Source organism: Narcine bancroftii, chromosome 1 (assembly GCF_036971445.1).
Source record: "Narcine bancroftii isolate sNarBan1 chromosome 1, sNarBan1.hap1, whole genome shotgun sequence".
Taxonomy (NCBI): Eukaryota; Metazoa; Chordata; class Chondrichthyes; order Torpediniformes; family Narcinidae; genus Narcine; species Narcine bancroftii.
In genome coordinates this window covers 415,834,625-415,851,157 of record NC_091469.1, presented here as the reverse complement: position 1 = coordinate 415,851,157, position 16,533 = coordinate 415,834,625, and the positions used below count along the sequence as shown (strand labels likewise).

The following is a 16,533-nucleotide window of genomic DNA, read 5'->3' as shown; positions in this document are numbered from 1 at the left end:
AGAGGTTAGGAAAATACATGCACAATTTAATAAAGCATACATGCGCAATGCTTAAAAAGCGTGAGAAAAATGTGCACATTTTAATGAAACATATGCACACAATGTATAAAAGAGCATGGGAAAATCTTCTGCAAAGATTGATCTATAGCAGTGGATTTCAAACTTTTTCTTTGCACTCATACCAACTTAAATAATCGCTTTCTCATCACTGCTCTGTTGTTGGGGGCTGGTGGCAGGCTGTGGTGGTTGGGGGTGGGGGGGGGGAGGAGTGGGGTGGTGAACTTCAGACTGTTCAAACTGAGGACAAACCCACAGACCGGCTTGCTCACAGCACAAGGTGACTAGAAATACCAGGGGACAGCTGAGAGCTGGGCAATGGGATAAATATATCTTTTATCACAATGCCACTCCCAAGCACTAATCTTCTTTCCCTTAATATATGAAGATCTATCAATGACTGTCTTGAATACATTCAGTAAATGACCATTCACACCCACCTTCTGTAGAGTTCCAGATTCAGTACCCTTTGATACATACTTTTTATCTTATTCATGAATGATCAAGCCCTATTTTGAAAGACCATAATCTCTCATTCTCCTCCCAGAACACATCAATGCTGTACCCATCTAACAAAATGGTTAGTCTAGTAGAGGTTGCATCACTATTTCACCACTAGCTCATTTCATCTCCAGCTCCACCCATTTCATCTACAGCTCATTTCAGACTTTTGCATTTATGGGAGCATGCATAGACATCTGAGTTGGGCTAAACCCCAAGTGCCTGCCAAGTGAACTAAGGTCAGCCAGATTGGCTCTGCCTTTTACCTTTGCTATATATTTGCAGCTCAATCTGGCAGACCTAGTGTCAAATCACTGATGTACTGGGAATGATACCTTGCCAAGTTGGTTCTGGATCTAGCCACACTTTGTGATTGCCCTCACCCCTCTCCATGAGCGACCCACAGCAACAAAGAGCAGGCAGCGGGCCACTGGGACAGAGCGGGACAGTGGGCCGCCTGGAGAGAGCAGGGCAGCAGTATTATTATTTTTTAAAAATTTTCTGTTGTCCTACTTGCATGGTTTGTCCAAATTTTTAATGCTTACCCAAAAGTACTAAAAAAAATTATGGTTCACATACTCATCCTTACCCAAATTGGTCCCGGAATGCCAGAAGTGCCTTTAACACAGCTGGCATTCAGGGACTGTTACTAGGTCTGCTGCCAGAAAAATTCTGGGACCAGAATGACCACCCATCTTCACCCCCCACCCCCCCCCCCCCCAAAATTCCGTCTTGTTGCTTTTTAGACAGTAGGCATTCCGTTAAAAAGGAGTAAATGTCCTGGAACGAAAGGGCTGTGTAAAAAGCTTATTCGTGTCACCTGCAAACTTGCTGATGCAATTTACCACATTATCATCCAGAACATTGATATAGATGATTTAATAATGGTCCCGGCACAGATCCCTGAGGCACACCACTAGTCACAGGCCTCTATTCAGCAGGTGTTCCATTTAAAAAGAATAAATGTTCTGGAACAAAAGGGCTATATAAAAAACATAATTGATGGATGGTGCAGTCAGCAGTCCTGAGATAACAATCCTTGAGATCCTGTCTTTTAGTACTCTGTATTCTCTCTTCATCACCTCATCCTTATTCCTACCTATGACATTGATACCAATGTGTACCATAACTTCAGGCTGCTTCTTCTCCCTTTTCTGGATGCTGTAGACCCAATGTGAGATATCCCTGATCCTGGTATCTGGAAGCAACAGATCATCTTGGTATCTCTTTTGTGTCCATAGAATCTCGTGCCTGTCCCTCTTAATTATTGTATCCCCAATCACTATTGCTCTCCTTTTCTGCATCTTTCCCTTCTGAGCCACAGAGCTAGGCTCAGTACCAGAGACCTAGTCACGGCAGCTTTGCCCTGGTAGCTCACTCCCACCCAATGGTATCCAAAGCGGTAGACTTATTGAGGACAACGGCCACAGGGGTACCATGCACTTCCTATCTGCTTGGTTTTGCTTCCTGCAGCTTTGGTGTGACTACCTCCTTTAGCTCTCATTTATAATTTCCTCATTTTCCAGAGCAAGTTGGAGCTCCAGTTCTCTAACACAGTCTGTCATGGGCTGCAGCTTGATACAACTCATGCAGATGTATCTATCAGGTAGATGGCAAGCCCCGCAGAATTCCCACATATCACAAGGTGAACACTCCACTAACGTTCTGACTCTTCTACCATGGCAATTGTATAAGGTCAAAAGAATAAATCAAAATAGAATTTCACCAGAGTCTTACCTTAGTCTCTGGCTCTGATCACCAAAGCCTGAATTCACCACTCTAACACTGGCCCACTAGCACAATAGCTGCTTCCGTGGTGGCTGGTCCGCTTATACCTCTCAGCTTCTTAAACTGTACCACTCATGCACACTCTGGCTAGGGATAATTATAGAGAGCTGGCTTACACCATTTATTTTTTGCTCACATAGCAAATGAAAATCAAAAGTAGCTTCTAAACAACTTAGGAATTTTCAAGTTATGTTCAATCCAAAAAATTAAAATTGGCTGTGGACTTTGTAGTGCAATGCCTTAATTGTAGTTAATTATACGAATTATGTTCTCTTTGTCAGTTTGATCTAGATTTCTCTTGAAATTGTTGTAATTTGTTTGATTTCTGAGTTTAAACTTTCTTTGTTAATTGTAGTTCATGCAAATTGATTTTTTTTCCCCTTTTAGATTATTTAGCCTTCAATTTGAAGCAGGTATTTTGATGCCTGCATCTCTATTATGACTTTTTACTTGTTTTTCCCTTTTTCTTTTTGCCTTTCCTTGGCCTTTTGATTTTAAATGTGCCTTCCTTGACTCCTGGTTGGACTGGAGTTTGAGTCCTGGCACTGTAGTTGTGTCACGCTTGGTATAAGAAGCAAGAGGCCTACAGTAAGTTTTTAGTTCCATGGCTTCTTGTGTACTGCTGTCATGTTCATTGTTTTGTCCCGTGTGTGTTTTTAATATATTGACCTGTGTCAAATCTTCAGTTTGTATGGTGATGGTTATTATATATCAGCATAAATAAATGTGCAGTTGGTTATTTAGTTATATTTAGTTGTTTTGAGTTAGTGTGGATATTGAATTTGAAGCAGTTGATGAGCAATGTTTGTTGACAGATATTTGGAAGTTAACAACAGTTATAAAATTACTTTTAATTGTAAATCTGGTTTCCCATTTAAAAATAAATCAAAGCAGATTAAGGGGGGACTTCAAAGAGATGCTTAATTTAATCTATTTAAATTTTGAAAATGAGATTTAACTTTAAAATGGTCTGGTCGAGACTTCTGTTCCCATCATATCCTTGGGTACCTTGCATTTCAGTGAAGCACAAATTCACCACCTGTGACTTGTATTGAGCAAATAAAAAAACTTATTTCCATTTTTAAAAAATGTGATGAGGGAAAACAAAAGAATTCAAAGTCAAACAAATTTTTGCTCAACTCCATCTTCTTTCACATTAAGGAAATAGTTGTTTTTTGTGTTTTATAAGTAATTTGAAATGCTGAGGATCATATCTTATCCCCTCCACATTTGTTTGCAGGTGGACATGAACTTCATGAAAAAGATACCCGCGGGCGCTGAGGCTTCCAACGTCTTGGTAGGCGAGGTGGACTTCCTTGAGAGACCCATAATAGCCTTTATTCGTTTGTCTCCTGCTATTCTTCTGACAGGGCTCACAGAAGTTCCTATTCCAACCAGGTGAAACTAATACAAAAGATGATAGAAAGTTGATGATTATGTAAAGTTACTGTATATATGATGCACTCTACTATTCTGCAATATTATTATCTACGTTGACCTCTTCAAATGTCAGTTTAATGGGATTGCTTATGCCTTTTCTACTTTTACTTGCATTATTGTAACATCTCTACAATGCCATTCTTTCTGTTACTTTACCATTACAATCGCCCAGCAGTCTTTTGACGTTCCATTTGTTTCTCTATCATATTCATAATTATTTACAAACTAAGGGCATGCATCCATGTGCATATTGACACACTATTAACCACTCTCCTATCCCTTTGATTGCTTCACTAAGTTCTTTTTGATTGCTTGCACCATATTCAGTCTAGCATGAGTTACTATGTTATTTTCTTTATAATCATCATGTTAGATAAACTTTCTCTTACATATCCTACCCTGTTAACACATGATCAGTAACTTGGGAAGAGGCTTTTTTCCACAGTTTTTGATTTGCAGTGCAATCCTTTTCTCAATTTCCTTCAAGGATTACATCGAACTTCCTTCAACCCTATCCCCATCCATTTTCTGTATCCCTTTGACTTTGGTCTTTGAATATTTTATTTAAAATATTAAAACCATGATACATACAATAAGAAAAGCAAATAATACATGGTATATATTTATATATATCTATATATAGATAGATATATATAGATATATGTATATATATATCTATCTATATATGGATAGATAGATATCTATCTATATATAGATGTATATCTATATATATATATAGATATATATATCTATCTATCTATATATATAGTTGTTCTTGTGTCTTGGTGTGAGCTTGCAGGCGCCTCAGATTGAAGAGATTGCCATCCGTGCGGTACCGGATGTAAACAGTGTCTTCATGGTTGAGGTCTTTCATGGCTTGTTTCAGCATCATGCTGAAGAAGATTGAAAAGAGGGTTGGTGTGAGAACGCAGCCTTGCTTCACGCCATTGTTAATGGAGAAGGGTTCAGAGAGCTCATTGCTGTATCTGACCTGACCTTGTTGGTTTTCGTGCAGTTGGATAACCATGTTGAGGAACTTTGGGGGGCATCCGAGGCGCTCTAGTATTTGCCAAAGCCCTGTTTTGCGGAAACTGCCAAAATGTTTGGCCTGGAAGTCAGCCTGAAGAAAATTGAGGTCCTCCATCAGCCAGCTCCCCACCATGACTGCCAGCCCCCCCACATCTCATCGGGCACACTGAACTCAAAACGGTCAACCAGTTTACCTATCTCGGCTGCACCATTTTATCGGATGCAAGGATAGACAAAAAGATAGACAACAGACTCGCCAAGTCAAATAGCGCCTTTGGAAGACTACACAAAAGAGTCTGGAAAAACAACCAACTGAAAAACCTCACAAAGATTAGCGTATACAGAGCCGTTGTCATACCCATACTCCTGTTCGGCTCCGAATCATGGATCCTTTACCGGCATCACCTACGGCTCCTAGAACGCTTCCACCAGCGTTGTCTCCGCTCCATCCTCAACATTCATTGGAGCGACTTCATCTCCAACATCAAAGTACTCGGATGGCAGAGGCCGACAGCATCAAATCCACGCTGCTGAAGATCAAACTGCGCCGGGTAGGTCACGTCTCCAGAATGGAGGACCATCGCCTTCCCAAGATCGTGTTATATGGCGAGCTCTCCACTGGCCACCGAGACAGAGGTGCACCAAAGAAGAGGTACAAGGACTGCCTAAAGAAATCTCTTGGTGCCTGCTGTAAGGTAAAACATCATGAGATGGGAATGTGTAGGGAGTTACCCTGTACAGGGCAGTAACAAGAAGGGGAGGTGTCCTTGTACTCCTGTTAGGTAAAACATCATGAGATGGGACCGGAGAAGGAGTCACCCAGTACTAAGGAGTAACAGAATGCATCCTTGTACTTACAAGATAAGAGAGACATTGATGGATTGAGAGGCAGGAAGCTAGCAGGGAAAGGATAGCAACAGTTTCAGTCATTGGACAAGTAATGATATGATGATGTTCTAAGCATGTATCCAAGGGTATAAAAAATCACCATTTTGCTGATAACGGCAGAATGCATTCTCCGGCTAACATCGTTAGTCGCAAGTGTTACAATCCGGTAATAAAGAACAAAGAACCCTGATTTCGACTCAGCCTGGTGTTTGTCTCACTCATTCATGAACAAAGCAGACCTAACACTGCCACATTGACCACCGCCAGTGGGCTGATATCGCCTCAAACCGTGCATCTTGGCGCCTCACAGTTCAGCGGGCAGCAACCTCCTTTGAAGAAGACCGCAGAGCCCACCTCACTGACAAAAGACAAAAGAGGAAAAACCCAACACCCAACCCCAACCAACCAATTTTCCCTTGCAACCGCTGCAACGGTGTCTGCCTGTCCTGCATCGGATTTGTCAGCCACAAACGAGCCTGCAGCTGACGTGGACATTACCCCTCCATAAATCTTCGTCCGTGAAGCCAAGCAAAAGAAAGAATGTGTGAATATATATATATATATATATATATGAAAAAACAATACCCCCTCCTACCCACCCTCTCCCTATTCAAACCCTCCCCCAATGCCCCTTCCCCTAAATCTCTCCTAACTAACTAACCTAAACCCAAAAAGAGAAAAAGAAGAAAAGAAAGAAAGGAGATATAAACCACAATAATATAATTAACTACCATGGATTAGAGTAACACCACCACAGCATGGCCGGAAAATTCAAAATTTTGAACCCATATAGTCCAAACAAGGGCTCCAAATTTTCCGATTTAAAAAAAAAATTATCACGTAAATTATGTTATTTTTTCCAATGGAATTAAGATCTCAATTCTGTGTGTGTGTGTGTGTGTGTGTGTGTGTGTGTGTGTGTGTGTGTGTGTGTGTGTGTGGAGAAAAGGAAATCAAGCTAAAGAAAACTTTAAAATCATTGTTGCAAATGTTGGTCATCTTTCTGTACTTTTAGGTATTTCCCTTCGCCAAACCATACACCATTCTCCACTAACTGTGAGGCGCCAAGATGCACGGTTTGAGGCGATATCAGCCCACTGGCGGTGGTCAATGTGGCAGGCACCAAGAGATTTCTTTAGGCAGCACAAAACTGAAGAATGTTGGCCTTTTTTTCTAACTTTATTTCTCTCTCCTCTGCTTTGTGTCTGCCACAAAGTTTCAAAACTTTCCTTTATGAGCTGTGAGCATTGAGATGTGTTTCTACTTGCAATCTTTCTGCAGAACTGTGGTTTATTGAACAATGGGAAGAAGTGAGGTGCAAAAATGATGTGCGATATCAGTCACTTGAGGCATTTCTTCCCTTGTTTATTGTCCAGTTCATTGGGAAAAATTTTGTAAACAGGCATAAAATTTGTTACACACACACACACACAATTTGTCAATTCCTGAAGTGTGTAACACATACCTTCTTGATCATTAACATCAATCTTGTGAACAAACTTTGTTGTGAAAGATTAATCATTCAAAATTTGCAACAGAGCACCCAAAACTATCAATTTAACCCATTGATTTGCCTATTCCCTTGGATTAGACAAGTAATTTGAAGTCTGTTGACTATGTAGTTATAACCCTTCAAATCAATTACCAATGCAAAACAAATCCTAAATTCTCTGCTGCAATTTTTAGTTGCAGCATCTGCAATTTTCATAAATTGTTGCTGACATTGTAACAAAATGCATGCAATAAAATACTGAAAGTAGCATACTGTAATTACAAATGTATCATGTCCATTTAAAAAAAAATCAATACTTCAGCCTACAAAATGAAAACATGCCCTTTCTTTATAGAATTTTTTTTTGTTCTTTCAACTGAGCAGAATATACCCAGAGACCTGCTCCACTAAATCCCACCAAACTAGAATTGCCAACCACTTTAATTCTCCTCACCAATCCCAGTTTCTTTGGCCTCATTCATTTCTGAGGGGGGTGGGGGGAAAGAGGGCAAGAGTAAAATTGAGGAACAGCCTTAAATCTGCCTTAAATCCAATGCATGAACTCTGAATTTTCTCATTTTCAGCAAACATTCACCTGGTTCCACTGTTTCCCATTCTCATTTTTCTCTCCATCCTTCTTCCCCTTCTCAGTGATCCCTTCACCTTTCCACCACCTTCTTACCTCTATTACCCTACAGTCCCTCCCCAGCCCTCCCCTTTTTATATACTTCATATCTCCCTTCTAACTTTAGCCTGGTACAGGGTCCCAACATAAAATGTTGACTGGACAAAAATTGTTAGAGGAACACAGCAGATCAAACAATATTCATGGATAGAAATGGTCATTCAAAACTTTGGGCTCAAACTTCTGCGGGAATACCATGGAGAGCGTTCTGGCCAGTTGCGTCGCTGTCTGGTGCGGAGGTGCCTATGCTCAAGGACAGAAAAAAAACTCCAGAGGGTTGTTAACTTGGCCTGCGACATCACGGGCACCGGACCACTCCATTGAGGACGTCTACTGAGGGGTTGTCTTAAAGCAGCCTCTATCCTCGGGGACCCCCACCGCCCGGGCCGGGCACTCTTCTCTCTGCTGCCATCGGGAGAAAGTTACGGGAGCCTGAGGTCGAGCACTCAGCAGGGCAGGGACGGCTTCTTCCCCACTGCCATTGGATTCCTGAATGAACAATGAACCAAAGACACTGTCTTTGGTTTCTTGCATTATTTTATTTACTTTGAAATGTGGTTTATAAAATTGTTTGCTGTGATGCTGTTGCAAAACAAGGAATTTTGTGACATGTTCAGGACAATAAATTCTGATTTGGATTCTGGAAAAAAAATAGATCTCAATTCTGTATGCCATCTATGTAAATTCAAATCAGTTTCATTTTTCCAAGTAATCGCTAACCATTTTTTTTCTATAGCCAATGCTAGTCTCCAAAATGCAATTTGAAATCTAGTTAATCTCAATTCCAAACTCAACTTTTTAATATTACCTAACAAAATACTGATGGATCCAATGGAAATTGAACTTTAAAAATACCTTCGATTTTGGTCTTTGGTACATTTTATTCTTTTGCACTATCACAAATGTTGTTTCTCTAAATTGTTATTTAAAATCCATTTCTTCGGCAAAGCTTTCAGCTGCCTCTCCTGTTAAAATTGTTGCATTATTTTGTAAGTCTTGATCTATTTTTCAGAATCAGAATTTATTGTCATGAACAAGTCATGAAATTTGGTGTTTTGTGGCAGCATCATAATGCAAACGTTCATATTATAACCATCTTGCAACATTACTATAAATTTAAAAAAAATAGTAGAGCATGAAAAGTAAGGCAGTGTCTTTGGTTCATTGATTATTCAGGAATCTGATGGCAGCGGGGAAAAAGCTGACTTTTTGCTGTTGAGTGGTCATCTTTAGGCTCCTGCACCTTTTTATTGAACGTAGCAGAGTGAAGAGGGCATGGCCTGGGTGGTGGGAGACTTTGAGGATAGAGGCTGCTTTTTTAAGACACCGCTTAATGTAGATGTAGATCATGTAGATGTCCTCGATTGATGAAGTCTGGTGCCTGTGATGTTGCAGGCCAAGTTAACAACTCTGGAGTTTATTCTTGTCCTGAGAGCTGGTGCCTCCATACCAGGCAGTGATGCAACCAGCCAGAATGCTCTGCGCAGTACACCTGTAGAAGTTATTGAGAATTTTCGGTGACATACTAAATCTCCTCAGACACCTCACAAAGTATAGCTGCTGTTGAGCCTTCGCTGTGATTGCATCAACATGGAGGCTCCAGGACAGATTCTCGTTGATGTTGACTCCCAGGAATTTGAATTTCTTGACCCTCTCCATACTGGGACTTCAATGAGGACTGGGTCTCATTCTACTGGCTTCTTTCTGAAGTTCACAATCATTTTCTTGGACTTCTTAAAATTGAGTGCAAGGTTGTTGTCGTTGCTCCATTCAATGAGCTGATCTATCTCTTCCCTGTTCACTTCCTCATTGCTGTTTGTGATTCTGCCGACCACTGTGGTGTCATTGGCAAACTTGTAGATAGCATTGGAATTGTGCCTGGCTACAAAGTCATGGGTCTATAATGAGTAGAGCAGTGGGCTAAGCATGCATCCTTGGGGTGTGCCTGTGTTTATAATCAGTGATGAGGAGATGTAGTTTCCAATTTGTACTGACTGTGGTCTTCTGATGAGAAAGTTAAGGATCCAGTTGCAGAGGGAGGGTGCAGAGCCATAGAATTTGTAGCATTTTGACCAGCACTGAGGGAATGTTGGTATTGAAGGCCAAGCTGTCATCGATGAAGAGCAGCTGAATGTATGAATTGCTGTTTTCGAGGTGATCCAGACCTAAGTGGAGAACCAGTGATATTGCATCTGCTGTGGAGCGATTGTGACGATAGGTGAATTGCATTGGGTCCAGATGTTTGCTTGGGTACATTTTGATTCTGGCCGTGACCAGCCTTTCAAAGCATTTCATCACAGTAGAAATTAGTGCTATTGGGTGGTAGTCATTGAGGCAGCTCAAACTACTCTTTCTGGGTACCGGGAAGATTGATGCCCTTTTGAAGCAGGTGGGAACTTCTAACTGCAGCAATGGTAGGTTGAAAATGTTCATGGACACTCCAGCTAGTTGGAGGTATGCCATCAGGGCCTGTCGCCTTGTGAGGGTTCACCCTCTTGAATTATTTTTCTGATGTTGCCCTCAGAGGCAGATATTATAGGGTCCTCAGCCTTTTCAGGGATTCTTCTTCTCAAAGTGGGCATAGAAGGTGTTAAATTCATCTGGTAATGAAGCATCGCAGCCATCTAGAGTGTTTACCCTCACTTTGAAGGTTGTAATGGGCTGCACTCCTTGCCATTGGATGCAAAGAAAAGGATTTGTGATGATATTGGGGTATGTAATTATGGGTGTCCTTGGAGATTTTTTAGAATATCATGCAATTTTTGAATATTTCAAACATTAATGTGCTAACTAATTAAGTTTGTTTTCACTAACCTTGAGGTGGAGGCTATGGTCCAGTCAGTGGAAAGGCACCAGTTTCCAGTTTTGATTGTAACAATTGTACCTGCCTCTATCACTTCCTCTGGCAGATCATTTAGGGTGGCCATTTCCTAAAAGAAGTATATGGTCATATCATATGTGTTTAAAAAAAAAGTTTTTTTGGGATAAAATTTAAACCATATAACAAAAACAACTTAACCTATGAATATGTCCTTCTTTTGGAATGGCCACCCTAAGATCATTCCATGACTCTATTAGCATCTATGAAAAAGATGCCTTTCAGTTCCCCTTTCTCCATCTCACCTTAAACCTGTACACTCTAGTTTTAGGTTCACTGCTCTGGAGAAATGATTATTTCAGGACTGCTACCAGAGTAGACGTAATAGAATAGATTGGATGAATGTATGGCCTGAGGAGTGAAACAAGAGAGAGGGATTCAGAATCCTGGGTCATCGGACAAGCTCCAGAGGAAGTGGTACCAGTATATAATGGATGGTCCAATTCTGGTCAGGATCAAAATCCTGTGTCCTGGGGGGTGTTTGCAAGTGCTGTTCATGAGGGTTTAAACTAAGGGGAATGGGAATCCATGTGGAGAAACAGAGGGAAGTAAAATAGAGACCGAAGCAAAATATGGAAGAAGGAAAAATAAAATTGGAGGGTAGGAAAATCAAATGCAAAAGATAAAAAGGGCCATATTACAACTAGCTTCTTAAAAAGTTAATACATGCAAGGGCACTTTATCTCAATATCCTTTCCTTTGGCTTGCCTTCGCGGACGAAGATTTATGGAGGGGTATGTCCACGTCTGCTGCAGGCTCGTTGGTGACTAACAAGTCCGATGTGGGATAGGCAGGCACGGTTGCAGCGGTTGCAAGGGAAAATTAGTTGGTTGGGGTTGGGTGTTGGGTTTTTCCTCCTTTGTCTTTTGTCAGTGAGATGGGCTCTGCGGTCTTCTTCAAAGGAGGTTGCTGACCGCCGAACTGTGAGGCGCCAAGATGCACGGTGTTAGGTCTGCTTTGTTCATGAATGAGTGAGACAAACACCAGGCTGAGTCGAAATCAGGGTTCTTTGTTCTTTATTACCGGATTGTAACACTTGCGACTAACCATGTTAGTCGGAGAATGCATTCTGCCGTTATCAGCAAAATGGTGATTTTTTATACCCTTGGATACATGCTTAGAACATCATCATATCATTACTTGTCCAATGACTAAAACTGTTGCTATCCTTTCCCTGCTAGCTTCCTGCCTCTCAATCCATCAATGTCTTTCTTATCTTGTAAGTACAAGGATGCATTCACATCTTGTTACAGCCCTGCACATTCCCATCTCATGATGTTTTACCTAACAGGAGTACAAGGACACCTCCCCTTCTTGTTACAGCCCTGTACAGGGTAACTCCTTACACATTCCCATCTCATGATGTTTTACCTTACAATGGTTGGAGGCGATATCAGCCCACTGGCGGTGGCCAATGTGGCAGGCACCAAGAGATTTCTTTAAACAGTCCTTGTACCTCTTCTTTGGTGCACCTCTGTCTCGGTGGCCAGTGGAGAGCTCACCATAGAACACGATCTTGGGAAGGCGATGATCCTCCATTCTGGAGACGTGGCCCACCCACCGCAGTTGGGTCTTCAGCAGCATGGATTCGATGCTTGCGGACTCTGCCAGCTCGAGTATTTCGATGTTGGAGATGAAGTCATTCCAATGAATATTGAGGATGGAGCAGAGACAGCGCTGATGGAAGCATTCTAGGAGCCGTAGGTGATGCCGGTAGTGGACCCATGATTCGGAGCCAAACAGGAGCGTGGGTATAACAACGGCTCTGTACACGCTGATCTTTGTGTGTTTCTTCAGTTGGTTATTTTTCCAGACTCTTTTGTGTAGTCTTCCAAAGGCTCTATTTGTCTTTGCAAATCTGTTGTCTATCTCTTTGTCGATCCTTGCATCAGATGAAATGGTGCAGCCGAGGTAGGTAAACTGGTTGACCGTTTTGAGTTCAGTGTGCCTGATGGAGATGTGGGGGGGCTGGTGGTCATGGTGGTCTCAATATCAGTTGCATTTAAAACTACATTAAATTTATGGTACAAATCAGTAAAATTGGTTTGATTCAGTCCATTACAGATATTTGGTTGCAGAGAGGAGATGACTGGGAATTAATATCCAGTGCTATCAAGTTTCAGAAGGGAGGGCAGGCAGATAAAAGAGGTAGGGTAGTGCTCTTAAATAAGGATGAGATCTGATAATGACAAATGACATGGGCTCAGAGGAGCAAAATGTTGCATCAATATGCGTAGAGATTAGGAATAGTAAAGGGGAAAAAAATCATTGGTAGCATTTGATAATGGGTGACTTAATAAGATTAGTCAAGTTTAAGGTCATCTGATTGTACAAGTACAACCCAACAAAACAGCATTCTTGGTGCAAAACATGCAGGCACACAAAGATGCATATTCATCTAAATAAATAGATAGATAACTAGAGATTGTTTTGTACATGAGAGAGTCTGAGACGATTAGTTCCTTTGGTTGTTCAGTATTTTCACTGCCCTTTGGAAGAAACTGTTCCTCAGCCTGGCAGTGCTGGCTCTGATACTCTTGTATCTCTTCCCTGATGGGAGCAGCTGACAGATACCCTGTGCAGGATGGAAGGGGTCCTCAATGATTTTGCATGTTCTCTTCAGACAACAATTTCAGAAGATCACAAAAAATAAGGGGAGAGAGACTCTAGTGATCCTCTCTGCCACTCTTATGGTTCTGTGGATTGACCTCCAAACCATTTCTCTGCAGCAACTGTACCACACTGTGATGCAATTGGTCAGGACGCTCTTGATAGAACTGCTATAGAAGGTTGACATCATGGTGGCTGATAGCCTTGCCCGCTTTAGTTCTCTTAGGAAGTACAGTCGCTGTTGCGCCTTCTTGACAAGTGAGGAGATGTTGAGTGTCCACAATAGGTCACAAGTTGGTGCTCTCCACTCTCTACTACAGAATTGTTAATGTGTAGTGGAAAGTGGTTGTTCCTGGTTTTCCTGAAGTCCATGATCATCTCCTTTATCTTGTCCACTTTGAGACTCAGGTAGCTACTCTCCACCTCTGTAATGCGACTCGTTGTTCCTGTTTTGACATCTGCAAATTTGATGACACTGTTGGAGCTGGATCTCGCAATGCAGTCATGGGTCAGTAGTGTGAATAGGGCAGGCTGAGCATACAGCCCTGAGGTGCGCCAGTACTCAGCATGACTGTGCTCAACGTTCTGCTACTGATCCGGATAAACCCTGGTCTTTCTGTTAAGAAGTCCAGGATCCAATGACAGAGTATGTCTTGAGTCCCATCAAAGAGAACTTCTCCACCGTCCTCTGGGAAATCATGGCATAGGAAAAAAGCAAAGAAATAACTGACGCATGTAAAAATGGAACTGCAGTTGTTAATTTACATATTGATTGGTCAAATCTAGTCAGTTGAGGCAACCTTGAGGATGAATTCATAGAATGCATCCACAATAGTTTTCTTGAACAGCATTTTACAATACCTACAAGAGAGCATGCTATTTCATGTGTAATGAGCCACATAAAATTAGTGATCCTCTCATGAAGAGTGATCACAATATGATTGCACTTCTAATACAGATGAAGAGCAAGATCTAAAACCAGCGCCTTATGGTTAAACAAAACCAAAACATGGTTTGACAATGAAATAAAGAAGTTGGCTAAATAGACTGGGATCACAGCTGATGAAGAGTGGAGGATTTTTCACAGTGCTTAACAAAAGTATATGCCAGGTGAAAATAAGACAGTAGGGTAGAGATAGAGAGCTGTGGATAACTAAAGAAATAAAGGAAACAAATTAAAAGCTAATTATACAAAGTGGCCAAAAGTAGTAGGAAATTAGGTTAGGGAAGCAAGAAAAAAATGAAAGCATTTCATTTGAAATATGAAAGATTATGAAAGCCAACAAACACAGGATATAAAAATAGAGAGTAAAAGTTTTTTTATAAACATATAAAGCGGAAAAGATTGGCTGAAGTAACCATAGGCCCTTTAGAAGATTTGAAGGTGTAATTAATAATATGGAATATAGAAATGACTGAGGACTTAAACAGGTACTTTTTGCCAATCTTCGAAGTGGAGAAGATTGATGTTAATGTGGCAAAGGGAGGTGAAGACCTCAAAACAATTGCTCGCACTAAAGAGATAGTGCTAGGCAAATTAGTGAGCCTAAAGATAGACAAGTCCCTTGGTCCTGTTGGACTGTATCCAGGGTACTGAAAGAAATGACAGAAGTTATAGCTAATACATTTGTGATAATTAACCAAAATTTTCTAGTCTCTGCGTAGGTCCCAGTGGATTGGAAGTCTACTGTTTAAGAAAAAGAGTTGGGGGGGAAAAAAAGAGCTTATAATTGGTAGTTGGGCAAATGTTTGAAACTATTATTAAGGAAGAAATAGACATCTGGGTTAAATGGGTATTAATCTGGTTGGCAATCAGTGGTTAATGGAATATCACAATGCCTACAATTCTTCGCAATATGTATACTGTATTGTAATTTGGAGGAGGGGACCAAGAGTAGCATTTTCTCGCTTTGCTGATGACACGAAATTGAGTGGAAAGGCAAATTGTGTAAATAACACAGAGTCTGTAGAACGATAATAGATAGGTTGTGAGTTAGCAAGGGTCTGGCATTTGAATTGCATCATTAGTAGATGTTAGAATTTTAGAAGTGAATCAGACTATATTTAAAAGGTGAAATTGCAGCATGCTGTTGTGCAAAGAGACTCGGCATTGCCTTTACTGGAATTACAGTGTTATTTTGCAGGGGCAGCATATAATCATGAAGCCAAATGGGAGGTTGGCCTTCATTGCTAGAGGGATTGAATTTGAGAGTATGGTGGTCCTGCTGCAATTGTGTAGGGTGCTGGTGAGGCCTCACTCGTAGTATTGTGTGCAATTTTGTCTCCTTACTTGAGAAAGTAAGACTGACTTTGGAGGTGGTGCCGAAGAGCTTCACCAGGTGGATTCCAGAAGAGATGAGGCTAGATTATGAGATGTTCAGTAGCCTGGGGCTATACTCATGGAGTTGAGAGGATCTTTTACAAAATTTATAAAAGGAGTAGGTAAGATGGAAGCAGGGAGTTGTTTCTGCTGACAGGTGTGACTAGAATTAAGGGAGAACCTCAAGCTTCAGGGAAGTACATTTCAAGTCGAGTTTATTGTCATCTGATTGCACATGTGCAACCTGACCAAACAGCATTCTCTGGTTATCATTGCAAAACATGCAGATAAATAAATAAATATTGCTTTCTAAATATGAGAGTCTTGGAGGATGGTTAGTGTGAACAGTTCCTTTGATTGTTCAGCATTCTCACTGCCTGTGGGAAGAAGCTGTTCCTCAGCCTAGTGGAGCTGGCTTCTGTATCTCCACTGAATAGATACTGTTTGCAAGGTGGAAGGGGTCCTCAATGATTTTGCGCGCCCTCTTCAGACGATGATCCCAGTAGATCATGTCGATGGGAGGGGGTCTAGCAGTCCTCTCTTTCACTCTTACAGTCCTATGGATTGACTTCTGATCCTTTTCTCTGCAGCAACCATACCACAATGTATGCAGCTGGCTTGGGCGCTCTCAGTAGAGCTCCTATAAAAGGTTGACATAATGGTGGCCAGTAGCCTTGCCCGCTTTATTCTTCCCAGGAAGTGAAGTCACAGTTGCGCTTTCCTGACAAGTGTGAAGATAGATGTTGAGTGTCCATGGAGGTCACTAGTTAAATTAATTCCAAGGAACTTAGTGCTCTCCACTCTCTCAACTACAGAGTTGTTGATGTGTCATGGAGAGTGGTCAT

At 41.3% G+C, this 16,533-nt stretch overlaps 1 protein-coding gene across 8 annotated transcripts in view; it reads left to right on the top strand.

Moving 5' to 3' along the window:
* LOC138751570 (sodium bicarbonate cotransporter 3-like) overlaps positions 1-16,533 on the top strand; it is a 277,417-nt gene that overhangs the window by 168,066 nt on the left and 92,818 nt on the right. For all 8 annotated transcript variants that reach the window (XM_069914014.1, XM_069914011.1, XM_069914018.1 and 5 more), the window contains one exon: positions 3,587-3,744. In XM_069914014.1, the coding sequence (XP_069770115.1) occupies positions 3,587-3,744 (158 nt within the window). The remainder of the gene's footprint in view (positions 1-3,586; positions 3,745-16,533) is intronic.